The sequence below is a fragment of the Enhydra lutris genome, unplaced genomic scaffold (genome assembly GCF_002288905.1).
Source record: "Enhydra lutris kenyoni isolate GAN:26980312 unplaced genomic scaffold, ASM228890v2 scaffoldscaffold6, whole genome shotgun sequence".
In the NCBI taxonomy this organism is placed as follows: Eukaryota; Metazoa; Chordata; class Mammalia; order Carnivora; family Mustelidae; genus Enhydra; species Enhydra lutris.
This window is the reverse complement of record NW_019154090.1, coordinates 23,027,350-23,043,321: the sequence shown is the minus strand read 5'-3', so window position 1 is coordinate 23,043,321 and position 15,972 is coordinate 23,027,350. Positions and strand designations below refer to the sequence as shown.

The window sequence follows — 15,972 nt, the reverse complement described above, 5'->3', positions numbered from 1 at the left end:
ATCAAGCCCTGCTGAGCAGGGAGCCTGCTTCCTTCTCCTGCGTCTGCCTGCCACTTTGCCTACTTATGCTGTCAAATGAATGAATGAATGAATCTAGCTTTGAAAAAAAAAATCTACTTCTTTGGACAACAGAATCAGGTATCTGCCCCATTACCCCCACAATCCCTTTTCTGCATGGGCTGGGCCTTCTAGGTGTAGACAGATCTGCCTTACAGTGGAGTTTGAAGGAACTTACCTGTGCAGTAGGGGTTACTGGGGTTGAAGTTCAAGGCAAATTCATGGGAGACCTGAGGGCAAGAATCAAAATGAGGTTCTTTTCCCATGACCATCTATGTGCAAAGAAAAATGACACTGTGGTATACAGCAAGCATTGTGGGGGAGCTATGTAGTCCTGAACATTCGTTGTATATGTATCTGTAGGGATACATCCCTGCATCTCCACATAAAGCTGGATGCCACACAGCAAGTCAACCACATCCCCCCAAATCAGGACCCTGACACTGAAAATAGGAGTTGGGGAAGGAAAGCGTGCTCACCTGCCAATCAGGGGGTACCTGGGCCCCAAATCCAAATGCTGGGAATAGCTTGTCCCTGTGGGAAGACAGTGAGTTGAGAAGAGACAGAGAGGGGACTGTGAGCCCAGAGGCTGAGGGATGGGCAAAAGAAAGTTACTCACGAGTCATAGTCCTGAATCACGCTGCCCACAGTCCACAGTGCTGTCAGGTACTCGTTGACCCCTGTTGGGCTCAGGTAGTGCAGGGAGTCCGGGGACGAAGGATCTCCATTGGAGCCCGTGAAGTCAATGCCCACCTAGGAGGAGGAGAGGAGGGGAGCTGAAGGCCACTCTGAGATCCAGATCTGTTCTCTTATTCCTGATAAAGCAACTTACAGTGAAGTTGATTTGACAGCCTCCCATCACATAATCCAGGAATGAATACTGTGTTTCTACCTGCAGATGAAACCAGGATCATGGCTGGGGTGAAGGGGTTGGGGCTGTGGAGCACAGGGGTCAAAGCCTGGGTCCCAAGGGCTATTGCCTCACCTGGCAAATCTTGACACAAACAGTCCCAGAGTTCTTGTAGCTTTTCTTTTTCTGCTGTTTCTCAGGGTGGATACATTCAAACTCAGCCTGGTGAGGAAAGAAAAAATTAGGGTAGGAAACTCCCAGAGCATCAGCTGGAACTGGTCTGCCCTTCCTCCCTTTCTCCCTCTCTCCCTGGGGCTGCAGTCCTTTAGAGCCCACCTGCACACTCCTGAGCAGGACTGGCACTCACCGGGACTGCTTGCAGCTGGGCCAAGCTGGTGTAGAAGGTACCAATGAGATCATGTGAACCATCACTGTCATAGTCTGAGCATCGCACCTGTGCGTGAGGAAGGGAGGGTGAGGGAAGGTGTGTATGTGTATACAGAGACCAGGGATAGGGGGCAGGTGAGAATAAATCCCTCCCCAGGTACATTCAGGAGGCAAACTCACCTGGATGGGTGTGCTGGGGTCTCCCCCACAGAAATGCTGAAGGGGAACAGAGAAACGCTTCCATGTAGGGTTCAAGTTGTTCTTGATTACCTGAAGATGGAGGGTAAGGCCTCTAGTGAGCTCTGGGCTGGCATATGGGGAGCTGTCACTCTTCTCTATCCATATGCAGTCTATTTCTCCCTGTTCCAAACCTTGGTAATCACAAGCCCCAGGAGTCTCTCTCCTATCCCACTTCACCCAATCTCAGGGGTATCACACCTCAGATCTGTATGCCAGGTGCCATTTCCCATCACCCTGACGGAAGAACTCCAAGAACGGATCTGATTTCCCCAGGAAGTCCTGTCAATGACACAGAGACCCCAGTATAAGACTCAGGGAGAGACAACCATTTTGCCAGTCCCCAGTCCCAACCCCGTAATTCTTAAACCCCCCCAAACACCATTCCTGCCCCTTAATTCTTAACCCCCGAGGTCTTCTTTCCAGACACACCTTCTTATCTAGGTTTCTGGCCTCCACCTCCATGGTCACTATACGACTATCCTTCATCTCCTGAGCGGATACCTAGGAAGGGGAGGCAGGAGACTGTATCCCTTCATGAATTCCTCACTGATGTAACCCTCCTCCCCCCAGAGTTCTTTCTTACCGTGATGGTCCCCCGCCCAGCAGGTTTTCCAGGCTTCAGCATCAATGGTAGAGTTATTGTCTGGCTGGACACAATCTGGGGCAGAGCAGAGTGGATGGGGGAGCAAAATCTCAGGCAGGGTTAGGTCTTGCTTACCCCCACCTTCACGTTCCAGACAGTCTAGGCTGTTAGGGCTCTTACTGAACATGTGTCTAAAGTATTTTAATCCCTAGCCCCACATACCTGTCCTAGGGAACACTCAGCCCCTCCTAGGAAGTCATCATCCCCCAGTGCAGGTGTCTTGTTGTCTATATCATAAATGCCAAATCGGAGCTTCTGGACTGTTTCAAAGTGGTACTCAAGCTGCAGAGTCTTGGAGAACTCAGGGCTTGAGCAATTCCGTACTCGCTCAGTTCGGCCAAGCTGTGGGCAGAGGCCAGCAGTATCACAGTCACACACCCTCCACCCCCAAAACACTTCTAATCTTCCTCCACAACTTCAACCCCCAAGACCATTCTCACCTCAGCCCAGCTGCCCCCTCCCACATCCTGTAAAAGGACACAGAGTGGGTCAGACTTGGAGCCGATGTCCTTGTCAATGAGATGGTCACAGGAAATGGAGAGCTGAACCAGGGTCACGCAGTGGGCCATCTGGGAAAAAAGGACCCAAGTCAAGCACTGAGGACCCTTTTCTACCCTTCCCTGACTATATGTCCCAGCTTGGGAAGCCCAGTAGGCTTCCCCCCAGGCAGGGCTGAGCCTGTATCCAGCTCCATGACACCCAAAGAAGAGAAGGTCTTAGAGCTTCCATACTCCTTTATTTCCCTCAGGTGAGCTCAATGGGACAAGACACAGTGAGTACAACCAACCCTGGTATGATGGGAAGATGTGGAAAAACTATACTGGCCTTCACTGACAACTTTGAGCCCAAACTGGTCCTCAGCCTAAAATCCCTATAATGTTCTCAAGACCAAAAGTCCAACCCTGATCTTCTGAGACCAATGAATCTCATTCTGACCCTTTACTGGGCCCAGATCAGACCCTAATCCCAACATGACCATGATCCAGATACAACTCCCCAAAAAGTTTCTTCCTCCAATGATTTCTCACTAACTCTCACAGGCCCTGCATCTTGAGGTGGTGTTGGGATTCCCCCAATTGATTCTCTGAGCAGGCAATCAGCTGCTCATGGCCAGCTCCTCACTAGTTTCACTGCCACCACCCAGTCCAAGCCACTGGGCTTATCGCATTAGCCTCTTTACCTGGTCTCCCTTATCTGCCATCCCCACCTCCACCTCCATTCTCATGCCAACAGACTATTCTCAATACAGCAACCGAGGTGATCCTGTTAAAACTAAGTCAGGTTATGTTACACATCTGCCCAAACCCTCTAATCATTATTGCCCATTACTTAGGAAAAAATGCAAACTCTACCACAGTCTCCAAGGTCTTGAAAGATCTAGATCTCTCTAACCTGATTTCCTAACACCTGTCTTGCTCACTCCATTCTGAACACACAGGTCTGCTTGCTTGCCATTCCTCAAATAGACTTGATTCTTCCTTCATATTATCCACATTGCTTGGTGTTTCTTCACTCCTTCTAGGTCTTTATTCAGAATCATCTTATTATGAAGAAGAAGGTTCTCCTTTTCTTTTCCTTTTTTAGGTTATCCTTTTCTAGGTACTTAACATTTCAACCCTACTACTACTGATGCATCACAAACCCTTTCCTGCTTTTTTCTTTAGCATTTATCGTTGATTGTCTAATATATAACCTCTCTTGCCCACTAGAATGTAAACTGAGGGAATGTAAATGTGGGGGAAGGGATATTTTGTCCTGTTTATTGCTCTATCCCAAGCACCTAGATAATATTTGCTGAATGAAATCCAAAAGGCCATCTTCAGTCTCAGCTCCCAGCCCAGTCACTGCCAAACTGACTGGCAATCAAGGAACATGAATTTTTCCAATTTACGCATCTCCTTGGCTGAAACACTATCTTCTTGCATGGATCTCGACTCCCATGTAACCCCTCCTCCTACAGTCCCCATTAACAATTACCCTCAGACTCCTTACTATCCCTGTGTCCCTGCTGACTCACACACCCGCAGACTGTAACAAAACTGCACTTGATGTCAGATCTCTCATCCAGCTTCACTCAGCACTCCAGACTTCCCAGCACTATACCCCAGGATGCCTCTAGCCTTAGCCTCCCCTAAACTGATCCTCAATCAATCCTTCCCCCAACCTAGTCCACAGTTTGTGCTGTTCCCATCTTGGTGCCTCACGGTCTCCATCTGGAGTGCTATTATCTACCAACGTTAAAATGAGTCTTACACTTTGGCTTGCTTCACATATTGCCTGTTCATAGCACCTCAGTCTCTGCTTGAAAGCATCCAATGATGGAAAATCCACCACTCTTCTAATCCATTAGATAGTCCTGCTTCATAAAGTCCTACCAAACCAACTCAAGTCTGTTAAATTCTCATTTCTACATATGTCCTATTTCTCCCCAGTCTAAACTTCTACAAGGAAAGCCTCTGAGAACCCATCTAATACTTGGAAGCAGTGAAGTCCCCAGCTAAAATCTAGAAATAGAGCCCCCATTCTTTTTGAATGTTGCCCCTAGTATGTGGCTTTTAGACTTTGACCAGCCTTATCATCCCCGCTTTGGAAGGTCTCTAAGAACAGATCCAAAGAAGAACACATACTCCCAAAGGAGTGGGACCACAACTTCCCAAAGTCACAATCTGACTCCAGGCTTCTCACATCACATGTTATTCTGAAGCAGTGTTTGCACACAACAGAAACAAACGAAAAACGTTCATTTCACTATTGCTGAGAAGAGTAAAACACCTGAGACTGCCAAAGGTCTATCTATTGGGCACCAAGTAAATTACAGTACATTAAAACAATGAGATGTTGAGCAGCAGGTAAAATACAAGGCAGAACTATATTATATTGGTTTTCTATGAAAAAATAAAGTCACAAAAAATGGTAAGTAGGCCTCCATTTTAAACCCCAAGTGTATGTGTATGTACAATAGATTTGAATAGGTACACAAAATAAATACACAGAAAAATGGAAGGCACACCAACAACTGCAACTTTTAGGTACACCTCAGAGAAGTGGAATGAAGGTGAGGATTTTATAATCTATATACACTCTGTATTATTTCAATATTTTAGTTTATTTTGTATTTTTAAAGGACATCATTAGCTTTTTTCCCCCCTAATCCACAACTTAAGTCCTCTTAACTATTCAAAGTCCAAAGCCTCTACCTCTGGTTTAACAATCCCTACCTAACTTCAAGGCTCAATGTCTCTTGCCTCTTCCCTGGCTTCTCCTCCTTAACAGTGCCTCAGCTAGTCTTCCTTGTGTCAGCTTCCAGAGTCTCTACCTTAACTAGAAGTCCTGCACAGATGCCCATGGCCCTTAGGTTCAGAGCCAAGCTCCCTAGCAAGGCCACCTTGTGGCATAACTCTAGACAGTACATCTATACAGAATTCAGTAGGTGTGTAATATGGTGACCCTGCATCCCTAACTGAACCTTCAAAGCCCTTCCCAGTCTGCTTTACCTCCTGTTATTCTACCACCCAACCAACTAGTCATCCAAAGCTATTTCTGGCTCCTGGAACATACACATGCTGATACCTCTGACTTTCCTGTCTAACATATGCCTTGTCATCCAAAGTCCTGTTAGGACATTATTCCTTTATGAAGCCTTGCCCAAATTCCCCAAGTAAAATTTATCATCTCTCCTCTGGATGATTACATGGTCTCCTCATCATATTCCTGCAAACACACACAGACACATTTCTGTGCTTATTAGCCAAACAGAAACTAGACCATACCATTTCTCCATTCAAAGCTCTGGAATGGCATCCCCAAATACTCAAAAGTCCAAAGTTCTTTCCCTGGTCTACAAGGCCTTCCCTGAAAGACCTGACACTTAACTAATCACCTAGCCACATAGGTATGTTTCAGCCAGGTTTCATTTCTGACCCTCATACACACAACTTCAATCTCATTCCCCTTATCAGGGCTTCTGCGGTGTCTTTATCCACAGACACCCAAGAAAATAAGCTGGATTAGAGTAGGAACCACGTTTAGTTTGCCTAATCTATCTCCAGAATTTTTAACAGTACCTATCCTATAGCAGGTACTCAGTAAATATTAGTGATATAACACTGAAACTGCCATATCAAAAATTTGACTTTTGTCTGTCTATTCTCATTATCTATGGCCTCCTTGGAACTAGGGCTGGGTATGATTTCTATATCCCTAATACCAGTGCTTAGAACAGTTAGTACTCATAACCATTTGCTGAATAAATGGTAACATGTGTTTTTGCTCGACTCAAACTTTGAGGCCTTTTTCATTTGAATTACTGTCCCAGCAGTAAGTCTTCTCTATCCTTATCTTCTATAACTGAGCTTTAAAATTTAAATGCAGGACTCCTCCAACTCAATACTGACAATTTAAAATGGGCAAAAAATTTGATCAGTTACTTCATAAAAGAATATAGAATTGGAAATATGCAAATGAAGAGTGATCAAAAGCACCAGTCATCAGGGAAATGCAAATTAAAACCACAAGATATTATCACATACCCACCACAATGGCTAAAAGTAGAAAAACTGACAATGCCAAATGTTGGCAAGGACATGGAAATCTCATACATTGTTAGTGAAAGCATTAAATATACCACTTTGGAAACTGTCTGGCAGCTTATTAGAAAACCAAACACACATCTAGTCCAAGATCAATTTCACTCCTAGATTTTTATCCAAAAGAAAACATTATGTCCACAAAAAGATTTGTATAGGAATGTTCATAGCAGCTTTATTCATAATAGCCAAAAATCTGAAACAGCTCAAGTGTCCATCAATACGAGAATGAATAAACCATAATATTTATACATGTAATAGAAAACTGCTCTGGTAACAAAAAAGAAACGAACTATTAATATCTGCAACAAGGAGGAATCTGAAGTGTAAAATACATAGATTCCACTTATGAAGTTTTTAAGACAGGCAAAACTAACCTATAGTGAAAAAAATTCAGAATACTGGTTGTTCCTCCCATGTACCCCGAGGGCAGGTTATCAACTGAGAAGCAGCAGGAGATAAGGGGGAGGGGCAGACAGAAAAGTTCCTTATCTTGACAGGAATGTGAGTCACGAATGCATTTTTCCTTTTCATCTAATGGTACACTTAAGGTGTATATATGTTATTGTATGTAAAGGTTACCACCTCCCCCTGCCCAACAAACCTACATTAAATAATGAAGGCAAGACATGATGAAATATTTATGGGTGAGGTGTGATGTTCGCAATTTCTTTGAAACGCACCAAAAAAATAAAATGGTATGTTGAATGGATATGTGGTAAAACACATATAGGAGCATTTAAATTGTAGGATCTAAATAGCAGATATATGGTTATTTCCTGTATAATTTTTTTTAACTTTTCTGTACGTTTGAAGTTTTCACAATAAAATGCTGGGGAAAAATTTAAGTGGAGGACTCCAAGTGGAGAACTCTGTGTTTATTCCTGACACTTCTTGTTAACTACAGAAGTATTGCCAGGAATTATCTGTAATGGTGAGGTTACAGGCAACAATGGGAACTTCTCAAAGATACCAGAAAGAGGCTTTTCATCTGGGGAAGACACATTAGCAGTGGGTCAGGTGCTGCTTCTGGTGAGGCCTCAATTCGTGGTAGATTCTTTCCTGAGCATTCTTTCCTAGTCTATTAGCTTGTCTACCCTTTCCCCACAATTGGTCCTGTTCTATACTTTCTCAGTTTCTTCTGGGATCAAACTAAAATCCCAACCAGAATGTTGTGGGCCCACATGTGCATATGGGACTGGATTCAATTTCTAAGAGACCAGAGCTTGCTGTGCTACCAGTTGTTTTCTCCTCAATCTCCCTGCTTTGCTTCTCATTGGAATTAGCAATCCTTTGTAAGCCAATCTTTACAATGTACACTGTTCTATCCTTTGAGTCATATTCCCTTTAAATTATCTAATGCTTGGGATTATTAATCTCTCCCAAATCCTGATCTCCTTTCAAATCTATTTCCAAGCCTACCTCTGTTTAGAAATCTTACAGAATTAAAATTCCTAGTTCATGTCACTTTTCCGTCCTATATCCTTTGAACAGCTACATCCTCAAGCCAGATTCACTTCCTTTTCATCTAGTGCCATTACAATGAATCTCATGGGACTTTCAGCCTCCTTTATAGGACTCAAATTTTACAAAACCATATTAAATATGACATTTAAGTGAGTCAATAAAAATCTCAAAAATTGTATTTATTTTTGTAAGACAGGTCTAGCTAATATTTGCCAGGTCTTTGTGTCCAGTCTCTTCTGAACCGACATATCTTGCCTGGATGTCTGTAACAGTCTCCTAACTAGTCTCTTCATTTCCATTCTCAGTTCAACCAAGTTGAAGACCCTCCCTGACTCCAACCCAACAAAACCCAGCTTCTCATAGACCTATCAAAATGTGCAACTTATTTATCTATTACATCTAGTAGACTATAAATTCAACAAAAGAAGGGACCAGATCTGTCTTGCTCCCATTCTAGTGACTCACACATAGCAGGCGCTTTGTAAATATTTGTTGAATTACTGCTAGGAAAGTAGTGATAATCCAAGGATCCTCAAAATGACCCAAATATAGACCTAGCCCACTGCTGAAATCATCAAGGGAGAAATGAGCTTTTTAGGAACACTCAACACAAGAGACTAGCTTGTTATTTCTATGTGCTCCCAACACTCCCAACCTTTCTATTTGGTGCTAGTCAGGAACTGCAAACAGAAACAGCTAAGTATATAGGACCAATCTTTTCTGCCTCTGCTTTCTACCACTTGAAGTCTTGTTTTCTTCTGCACTCCCTTGTAGGCTGTTTTCCTCTGCTTTTCTCCATTGTCAGGAATAAAAAGGAATTGAGTGATCATTTAAATCCAAGTCCTTCAATTCAAGGCAGAGAGGTAAAATGTGATTTAGCTAAGGCCACATACATGGCTAAACAAAATGAGGACCAAAACTCAAATATTCTGACTCCTACCTCGTGTCTAGAACTTTGGAGTACAGTCATACCGTCCTCTCCCGAAGAACTTTCCTTCTTATATCCAACAGCAAAGTGATGTAGTGGGCAAGAGCATGGGTTCTGTTGATGAAGTGACCAGGCTCCAAATACTGGCCTTACTTCTCTCCCTAGCCACAATGAGATCACTACACACCCACCAGAACGATGTTCTACCTACGTAACTTAGGCAAAATACTAAGCCTTAAGGTTCCTCAAGAGTAAAGTGGGGGATATTACCTTTTTTGGAAGATTCATATAATGTATGCAAAGTGCTTAGCACAGTCTGAACTATTATTACCAGTGTTAGCTATTATCATCCTCCTTTAAGCCCAGCTCTCATATGCTCTTTTTCACAGTATCTCCATCACTCAAAAGTTTCTTACTCTGGCTACTATACTCATCCACACCACAACTGTAGTGTCAATGTTTCTAGCTCCTCAACTGTCTGTAAAATAACATCTTTAGAACAAACACTGCTATGCATCTCCTATTTCATACAGCACAGACCTAACCACATGATAGCAATTCAAAGCACCTCAAGGAAAGGTTACAGCAATGCGCTGGAGCAGGCTTGTATGGTTTTACAGCATGTCTATCCAAGTTTTAAGCCACAAAAATTGGGCAAATGCTAAAAATCAGAGCTTCCCTTCCCACAGCTAGCTGGTTTACCATTGTTGATAGGGAAACCTGCTCTGCCAAAAAGGGAGTGATGTGTCCATTTTCTAGGGCATCCCCTCCCCTGTCTTGGAGATTCTAACTCTGCTCTTCATAAATCCATGAATACATCACTCCTCTTAGATCCAGTTCATGCCAGTCAGGCTGAAATTCATTGGTCTTTCATGCTCAGGTATTACGCTGCCATCTTCCCTTCCCAAAAGCCTAACAAAGAAAGGAACCAGCCTCCAATTCCATTCCCAGGCTTTGAAAAGGAAGAATAGAGCACCAAAATGTCTTGGTGGCAGGATCACTCCAACAAACCAAGCCATGCTCACACTCCTGTTGCCTACCTTGGCATGCTGGAGCAGCTCAGATGCTCAATGAAGTCTTGAAAGCCAATCAGGAAATTCTCCACAGGCTCCCAAACAGCAGAGCACCACCCATGGAATATATTCTTTTCCCTTCAGATTAAAAAGATGAACTACGCCCATCACCACTGTTCCTTTCCTTCTCTGCCTCCTCAAGGGACATGAATAAGGTTGACAAGTTTTTCTTTACCCCTGCTTCTCCCTTTATTAACTCAGAGATGCCCCAAATTTAACAGCCCCCAAAGACAGTCACAAACTGAACCAATTATGTAAATCCCTACTATAAAACTATATGTTCTTTATTCACACATATGAATACAGGCTACAAAAATTGTGTTTAAAACTAAAAGTTTAAAAAATAATTTGGTTTAGATCCTTATAATACTAAGTAGTCTGGCTGCCACTATATTTGGCAATACTATAAAGCTGAAAATGTGAACGTCACACAAAAAGTGAAACTCAGGAAAATATGGTACAGTAAATGGTAACGGGGTATCCCATCCTGCTATATTCTGTGAAGGTCAAAAAAGTATGGAAGTCAAACTACAACATCCCGAGAACACTTATCCCAAGTGGAACTACAACCTGTGTCCAACTCTTCAAAGAGAACCTAGCTTGAGCGGCAAATTGGGTATGAGGAAAGAAGCAAACTGAGGAAGAACATATGGCCTTCAAGCAAGATAGGACAGTACTGGAACCAGAGTTTTTCTCTGCCCTAGAACTCTGAATGTGTTTACATGAAGCCTCTACCTGCCTACTTCAAAATAAACACTGGAGTACTGGAGCAAGAATCCTTTCCAGAATCCTTTCCCCAGCAGGCTCAAGACCCCTGACAGAAGAGTGCTGCCAGTGTTCTCCCATGTCTTCTCCCAAAAGTTAGGGACAGGCAATGGTTGAAGGAGGGCTTTGCCTCTGGAGTCATGCAGACAGCCTATGACTGAATAATCTCTGCTTACCCTTACTATTAATTAGACTTCAAGTAAGTTATTTTGCTTCTCTTCCCCTTATTTCCCCACTTGTAAGGTAGGGAAAATAATATCAACCTTCCAGGATTTTTGTGAGGATAAAATGAGGACAACCATGCAAAGTATCCCCTGCCTGACACTAACAGAGTAAGTGCCGAATAACGAGTTAACTGCTGCTCTTCTCAGTGCTCATAAATGGATTCTTTGTACCATTATCTAACTAGCTGGTTCATGGACAACCAAGAAAAATGCCTCTGGTCTACCTGCCCCACAGGACCTAACTGGTGGGAATGAAGAACCTCCCTACTTTTCTCTTCTAATGAAATTCTGAAGCTGCAGTGTGACTGCTGTCAAACTCAGAGAAAGCATCAAAGCAGTACCAGACCAAAATACTGAGTTCCACTGGCTTTTCTGTAGTTTAAGGTTCAAATTACCTACAAACTTCCATAAAGAAACAGAATGGCTGGGTTCATAAAATCACAGAAGCTTGAAACTGGGCATAATGAGATTATCTCATTTAATCTTGTTGCTTAAAACACTTAGGCCAGAGAAAGGAAATGACTGATCCTGGGACATATAGTAACAAATGAACCACAACTCTGAGAATATGATTTCTATTCCATCCATTTTAGCAACAGGTTGCACCTTGTATTCCAGTCCAATCTGAAATCTACCTGGACACTCCACATGAACACTGAGGCTCATGTGGCCTCTTCCCATGACCTATACCAACTAGCCTTATACTAAGATGGAAAAGAATTCTGCATCCACCACGTTTCCTCTATTTGTCCGTCAAGCAGGAATAGAGGAACTGCTAGATTCTGCATGTATAGGACTAGAATTTAAGTTTATTCAAAGGAATAAACCTTAAATAACAAGTGTAAACTCTGCAAAGTAGAACTCAGCTCAGAAAAAATGTGATTTTTATCAAAATTTTCAGAGACTACCTATTAGGCAGCCAATTCTGTTCCTAGTCGGCTCTGCTGGAATCTACACTCAGTTGATCTACCTTCTTTTAACAAGACCACTGCCTATTACCTGCAGAGAGTGTAGAAGACAACAGCACTGGACCAACTTCCTGAGCATCTCCAGGGCAAGGACATCAACAAGAGCTTGTGCATTTCCAGTGTGCAATGTGATCTATGGCATAAAGCAGCCAAGTGAAAAGCAGCAGACCAGAGCCCTGGGAAAAGAAACCTACCTAATGTTCATAGTGCAAGTTCCTCTTACTGGAATAAATCCACTTGGGATACATAGGAGATCTTAAAATGGGTTGTTCTTCAAATTTTGTATTAGTCAAGTTGAGAAAAGAGAGGGTCTGAACAATAAGGAAACTGCATTACACACATACAATGACTTGCTCACTTCCCACTGTAGGTGGGGTGCAGGGGGTGGGGGTTAGCAGGGGAGAGGGAAGATTCTAGTTCTGTTGCTGAACTCTGGTGGATTTTCACAATAGAAGACCCAGTTAGCCAAAAGTTCACTGTAGCCCATGAAAATGGTAACTGAGGCAAGTTAACTGCTTCAAAAAAACTGCCAACATAACCGGAATGGGAAAGGTTAGGAGGAATGCAACAAACCTCAAATACTGAAAAGTAAAGAAACCGATGAAAGAGGCAACACAGCTTAGAGAGAAATGACAGGGGATAACCTTTCTCATAAACTAAATCTGTACCGTCCAAGATGGCCTCCTACCCACAAGCAGATATTGAGCACTTGAAATATGCTTAGTTCAAAAGAATGTGCTGTAAAGTATAAATTGAAAACAGTATCCCCCAAAATTTCAATAATTTTATAGAGTATATACACTGAAATAATAACATTTCAGATATACTGGGCTAAAATTTATTATTAATTTCACTTGTTTTCTTTTTACCTTTTTCGAGGCTACTAGAAAAATTTAGATAACATAAATGACTCTTATTTCTATTGGTCAGTGTTACCTAACATGGTGATCTCCAAAGATCAGATATGAAGAGGAAATTTTCTGTTGCTCTGTGAATCTAGGACTGTGCTCTTCAATAGTTGCCACTAGCCTGCTTTTTAAATTTAATAGTAGCTACAGTAGCAGGGCCCCTGGGTGGCTCAATCAATTAAGCATCCAACTCTTGGTTTTGGCTCAGGTCATGATCTCAAGGTTATGAGACTAAGCCCTGCTTTGGGCTCCATACTCAGCATGGAGTCTGCTTGAGATTCTTTCTCTGGCCCTCTGCATCCCCCCTCTGCCCGCTCACATGCACTCTCTCTCTCAGAACAAATAAAATCCTTAAAAAAAAAAAAAAGTAGCTACAGTGGCTAAGTAACATGAGTGTTAATGAGAACATTTCTGTTGGACAAAATTCTTAGAACAGCACTGCTCTAGAAGAACAACAACTATCAAATCAATGCAAAACTGGAAAAGAATCAATTTCATATAGTCAACTGTGTTAGTGAAACTGATGGGAAAATTCACTTAACTCCAGCATTTATGAATGTCTTATTAGGCCATTTGTTTATAAGAACTGGTACATGGCAGCTGGTCAAAAGGTTATTAAAAAGATAAAAGGTTCTATCCCTCTGGTAGGTCAGGAGACCCCTAGTACAACCCTCACCTGCCTGCCTTAGTCACCATTCAGCTCCGTCACGCCACTCAGGCTACACTGTTAAACACAACTTTAAGAGCTTCCAGGACAAACACCATTTTAGGGAGTGCCACTGTGTTCTCTCACACTACTAAACATTTCATTTTACTAAATTAACATACTCAGCTTACACACAAGGCTTCCATTATACTTCCATTATGCTTGTTTAGCAACTGGCCAGGAAAGCCCTATCCATCCAGTTCCTGTAGGACATGAATGGTCTTCGTACATGCGCAAGTACAACTGAGCACTTACTTGTATTATTTAAAACCTTAGGTCTTTAAGAACAAGCATCTTATTTTGATTCCTTTTCTATCACAGTATGGAAGTGCTAGGTGCACAACACTGCTCAAAAAATTTAGTTAACATGGGTTACTGCTATGGCTAAGGTATTATCCACGTGAAACTGTTTTAAAAGCTTGGAGGCAACAGACATTTCCAATTCCAACCTGTCAATTCAATGGTCACAGAAGCAAAGATAATTGGCAGTATCTACTTCAGAAAGTTAAGAGCTGCATTAGTCTTTCCACTATAGCCAGATTTATAGCAGAGGGACCCTACTGGTCCCACAGGCCCACACCACAAAAGAGAGGTATGTATAAAGGACATAACCATCTCTGTATAGCAACACAGTATGTGGGAGAGTACAGTGGAGGATGGCATTCACTCACAAGTGAAACAAAAGAAAAATGACATCAGCAACAGCACTAGTCAGTATGATTTAAGATCTGTTAAGCAGCTGAGTATCTTTACCCTTAAACATTCTTCGCTCTGCAAGGACTAACAGGTGACTTACAGTAGTATCACAATGTGGTTGGTTACATCTGGCATGTAACACAAATGCTTAAGTGACAAATCTTGTTCACTAATCGAGAACTGTGAGTGAGCTCACATTCCCCCCTACCCCCCAAGTTAGGCAGCTAGGCTACAGAGATAGATAGCAGTGAGAAACTCATAGCCCTGGTTACCAGCCAACTTACTAATGAAAGCAGGTAGAAGGGGAAAACTGGCAGCATCAAAATGTAGAGGGAATGAAACACTAAGGGGCAGACTGTTTGAATATAGCACATTCCTGGGAGTGTCTTATGCTTCTTCAACATCTGACTGTTCATACTGAATTATGTTCTCTTGCTGGTCATGGCTGTTTTTCTCCAGTAGTCACCTCCTCCTCCTCTCAACATGAAATAGCAAGCCACCTGCTGACTAGGAAAAATGATTTGAAATATTAAGCTACTAAAATCAGAATCCAGATGTCTGGTACAGCTGGGATGCCAATTCCAATGTCTGCTGTGTCATTTAACCCACAACTTGTGTTTCCTTAGGTTCTAGGACTTAACATTTTCACCAGGGGAAGGTCCCTGGGACTCTCAGAATTATAAGATGATGGTTAATGAGGTTTTCTCCAGCACAATTTGCTGCCCCCAGATTTTTAGAGTGCTGCCCTTCTGCCCCTGGGGCTAGAATGCTTTCTTTCATCAAGTGGCTTTTTTGCCCCTTCTGGATTCTTCAGTAGTAGAGCAATATGTAGAAAAGCACTGCCACCTTAGTTGTTCATTGTTAATTATTATGATCCAGAAAAGGAGCCAAATTCTAAGATGCTTGTGAGATCCTCTGGCACAAAGTAGTACAAGGCAACAAGAAGAAATCCAGGAACAGCACAATAAAGAATTAACATTTACAGGAACAGGCACCATTAAGAGATGAACTTGCTCATACTATCAAGAAGTTTTTTTCCAGAAAAGTCACCACAGCGTCAGAGAACTATGCCACCACCAGAATACACTCTTTCCAGAAATTTCAGAGTTAAGTCTAAGTGATCTATCAGATTTTATACTAAAAAGACAAAACTGAAATCAAGCAATTTTTTAATTAAAAAGATAGTCATAAGTTTGGACTCTACCATATCCTATAAAAGCTCTAATGGGGGGGAGGGGAAGGAGAATGGTGGCGATGCACATAACTGATAAACCATTTCCTGCTGTAAAACACTGGAAAGCAGACAACAATGAATTAAAGTGAGTTTTCTCCTGAGCAAGAAAACAAAACATATTATTAGCATCAGTCTATCCTTTTAAGATGGTAAAGACCATTCTGGCTATCTGTAGGCAGCTGATTTCACTCTGCGATTTTCAAATACTCAGTCAAACTTTCATAATTTTAGAACAGTTCA

At 42.3% G+C, this 15,972-nt stretch overlaps 1 protein-coding gene across 3 annotated transcripts in view; it reads right to left on the bottom strand.

Annotated features, from left to right (window-relative positions):
• LOC111141705 (copine 1) overlaps nucleotides 1-15,972 on the bottom strand; it is a 35,214-nt gene that overhangs the window by 3,113 nt on the left and 16,129 nt on the right. For all 3 annotated transcript variants that reach the window (XM_022494478.1, XM_022494479.1, XM_022494477.1), the window contains exons 2-13: nucleotides 2,618-2,746; nucleotides 2,340-2,519; nucleotides 2,118-2,192; nucleotides 1,964-2,035; nucleotides 1,733-1,813; nucleotides 1,475-1,564; nucleotides 1,275-1,361; nucleotides 1,043-1,129; nucleotides 890-949; nucleotides 677-810; nucleotides 537-591; nucleotides 236-287 (exon numbers count right to left, since the gene is read on the bottom strand). In XM_022494478.1, coding sequence (XP_022350186.1) covers nucleotides 236-287; nucleotides 537-591; nucleotides 677-810; nucleotides 890-949; nucleotides 1,043-1,129; nucleotides 1,275-1,361; nucleotides 1,475-1,564; nucleotides 1,733-1,813; nucleotides 1,964-2,035; nucleotides 2,118-2,192; nucleotides 2,340-2,519; nucleotides 2,618-2,746 — 1,102 coding nt within the window. The remainder of the gene's footprint in view (nucleotides 1-235; nucleotides 288-536; nucleotides 592-676; nucleotides 811-889; nucleotides 950-1,042; nucleotides 1,130-1,274; nucleotides 1,362-1,474; nucleotides 1,565-1,732; nucleotides 1,814-1,963; nucleotides 2,036-2,117; nucleotides 2,193-2,339; nucleotides 2,520-2,617; nucleotides 2,747-15,972) is intronic.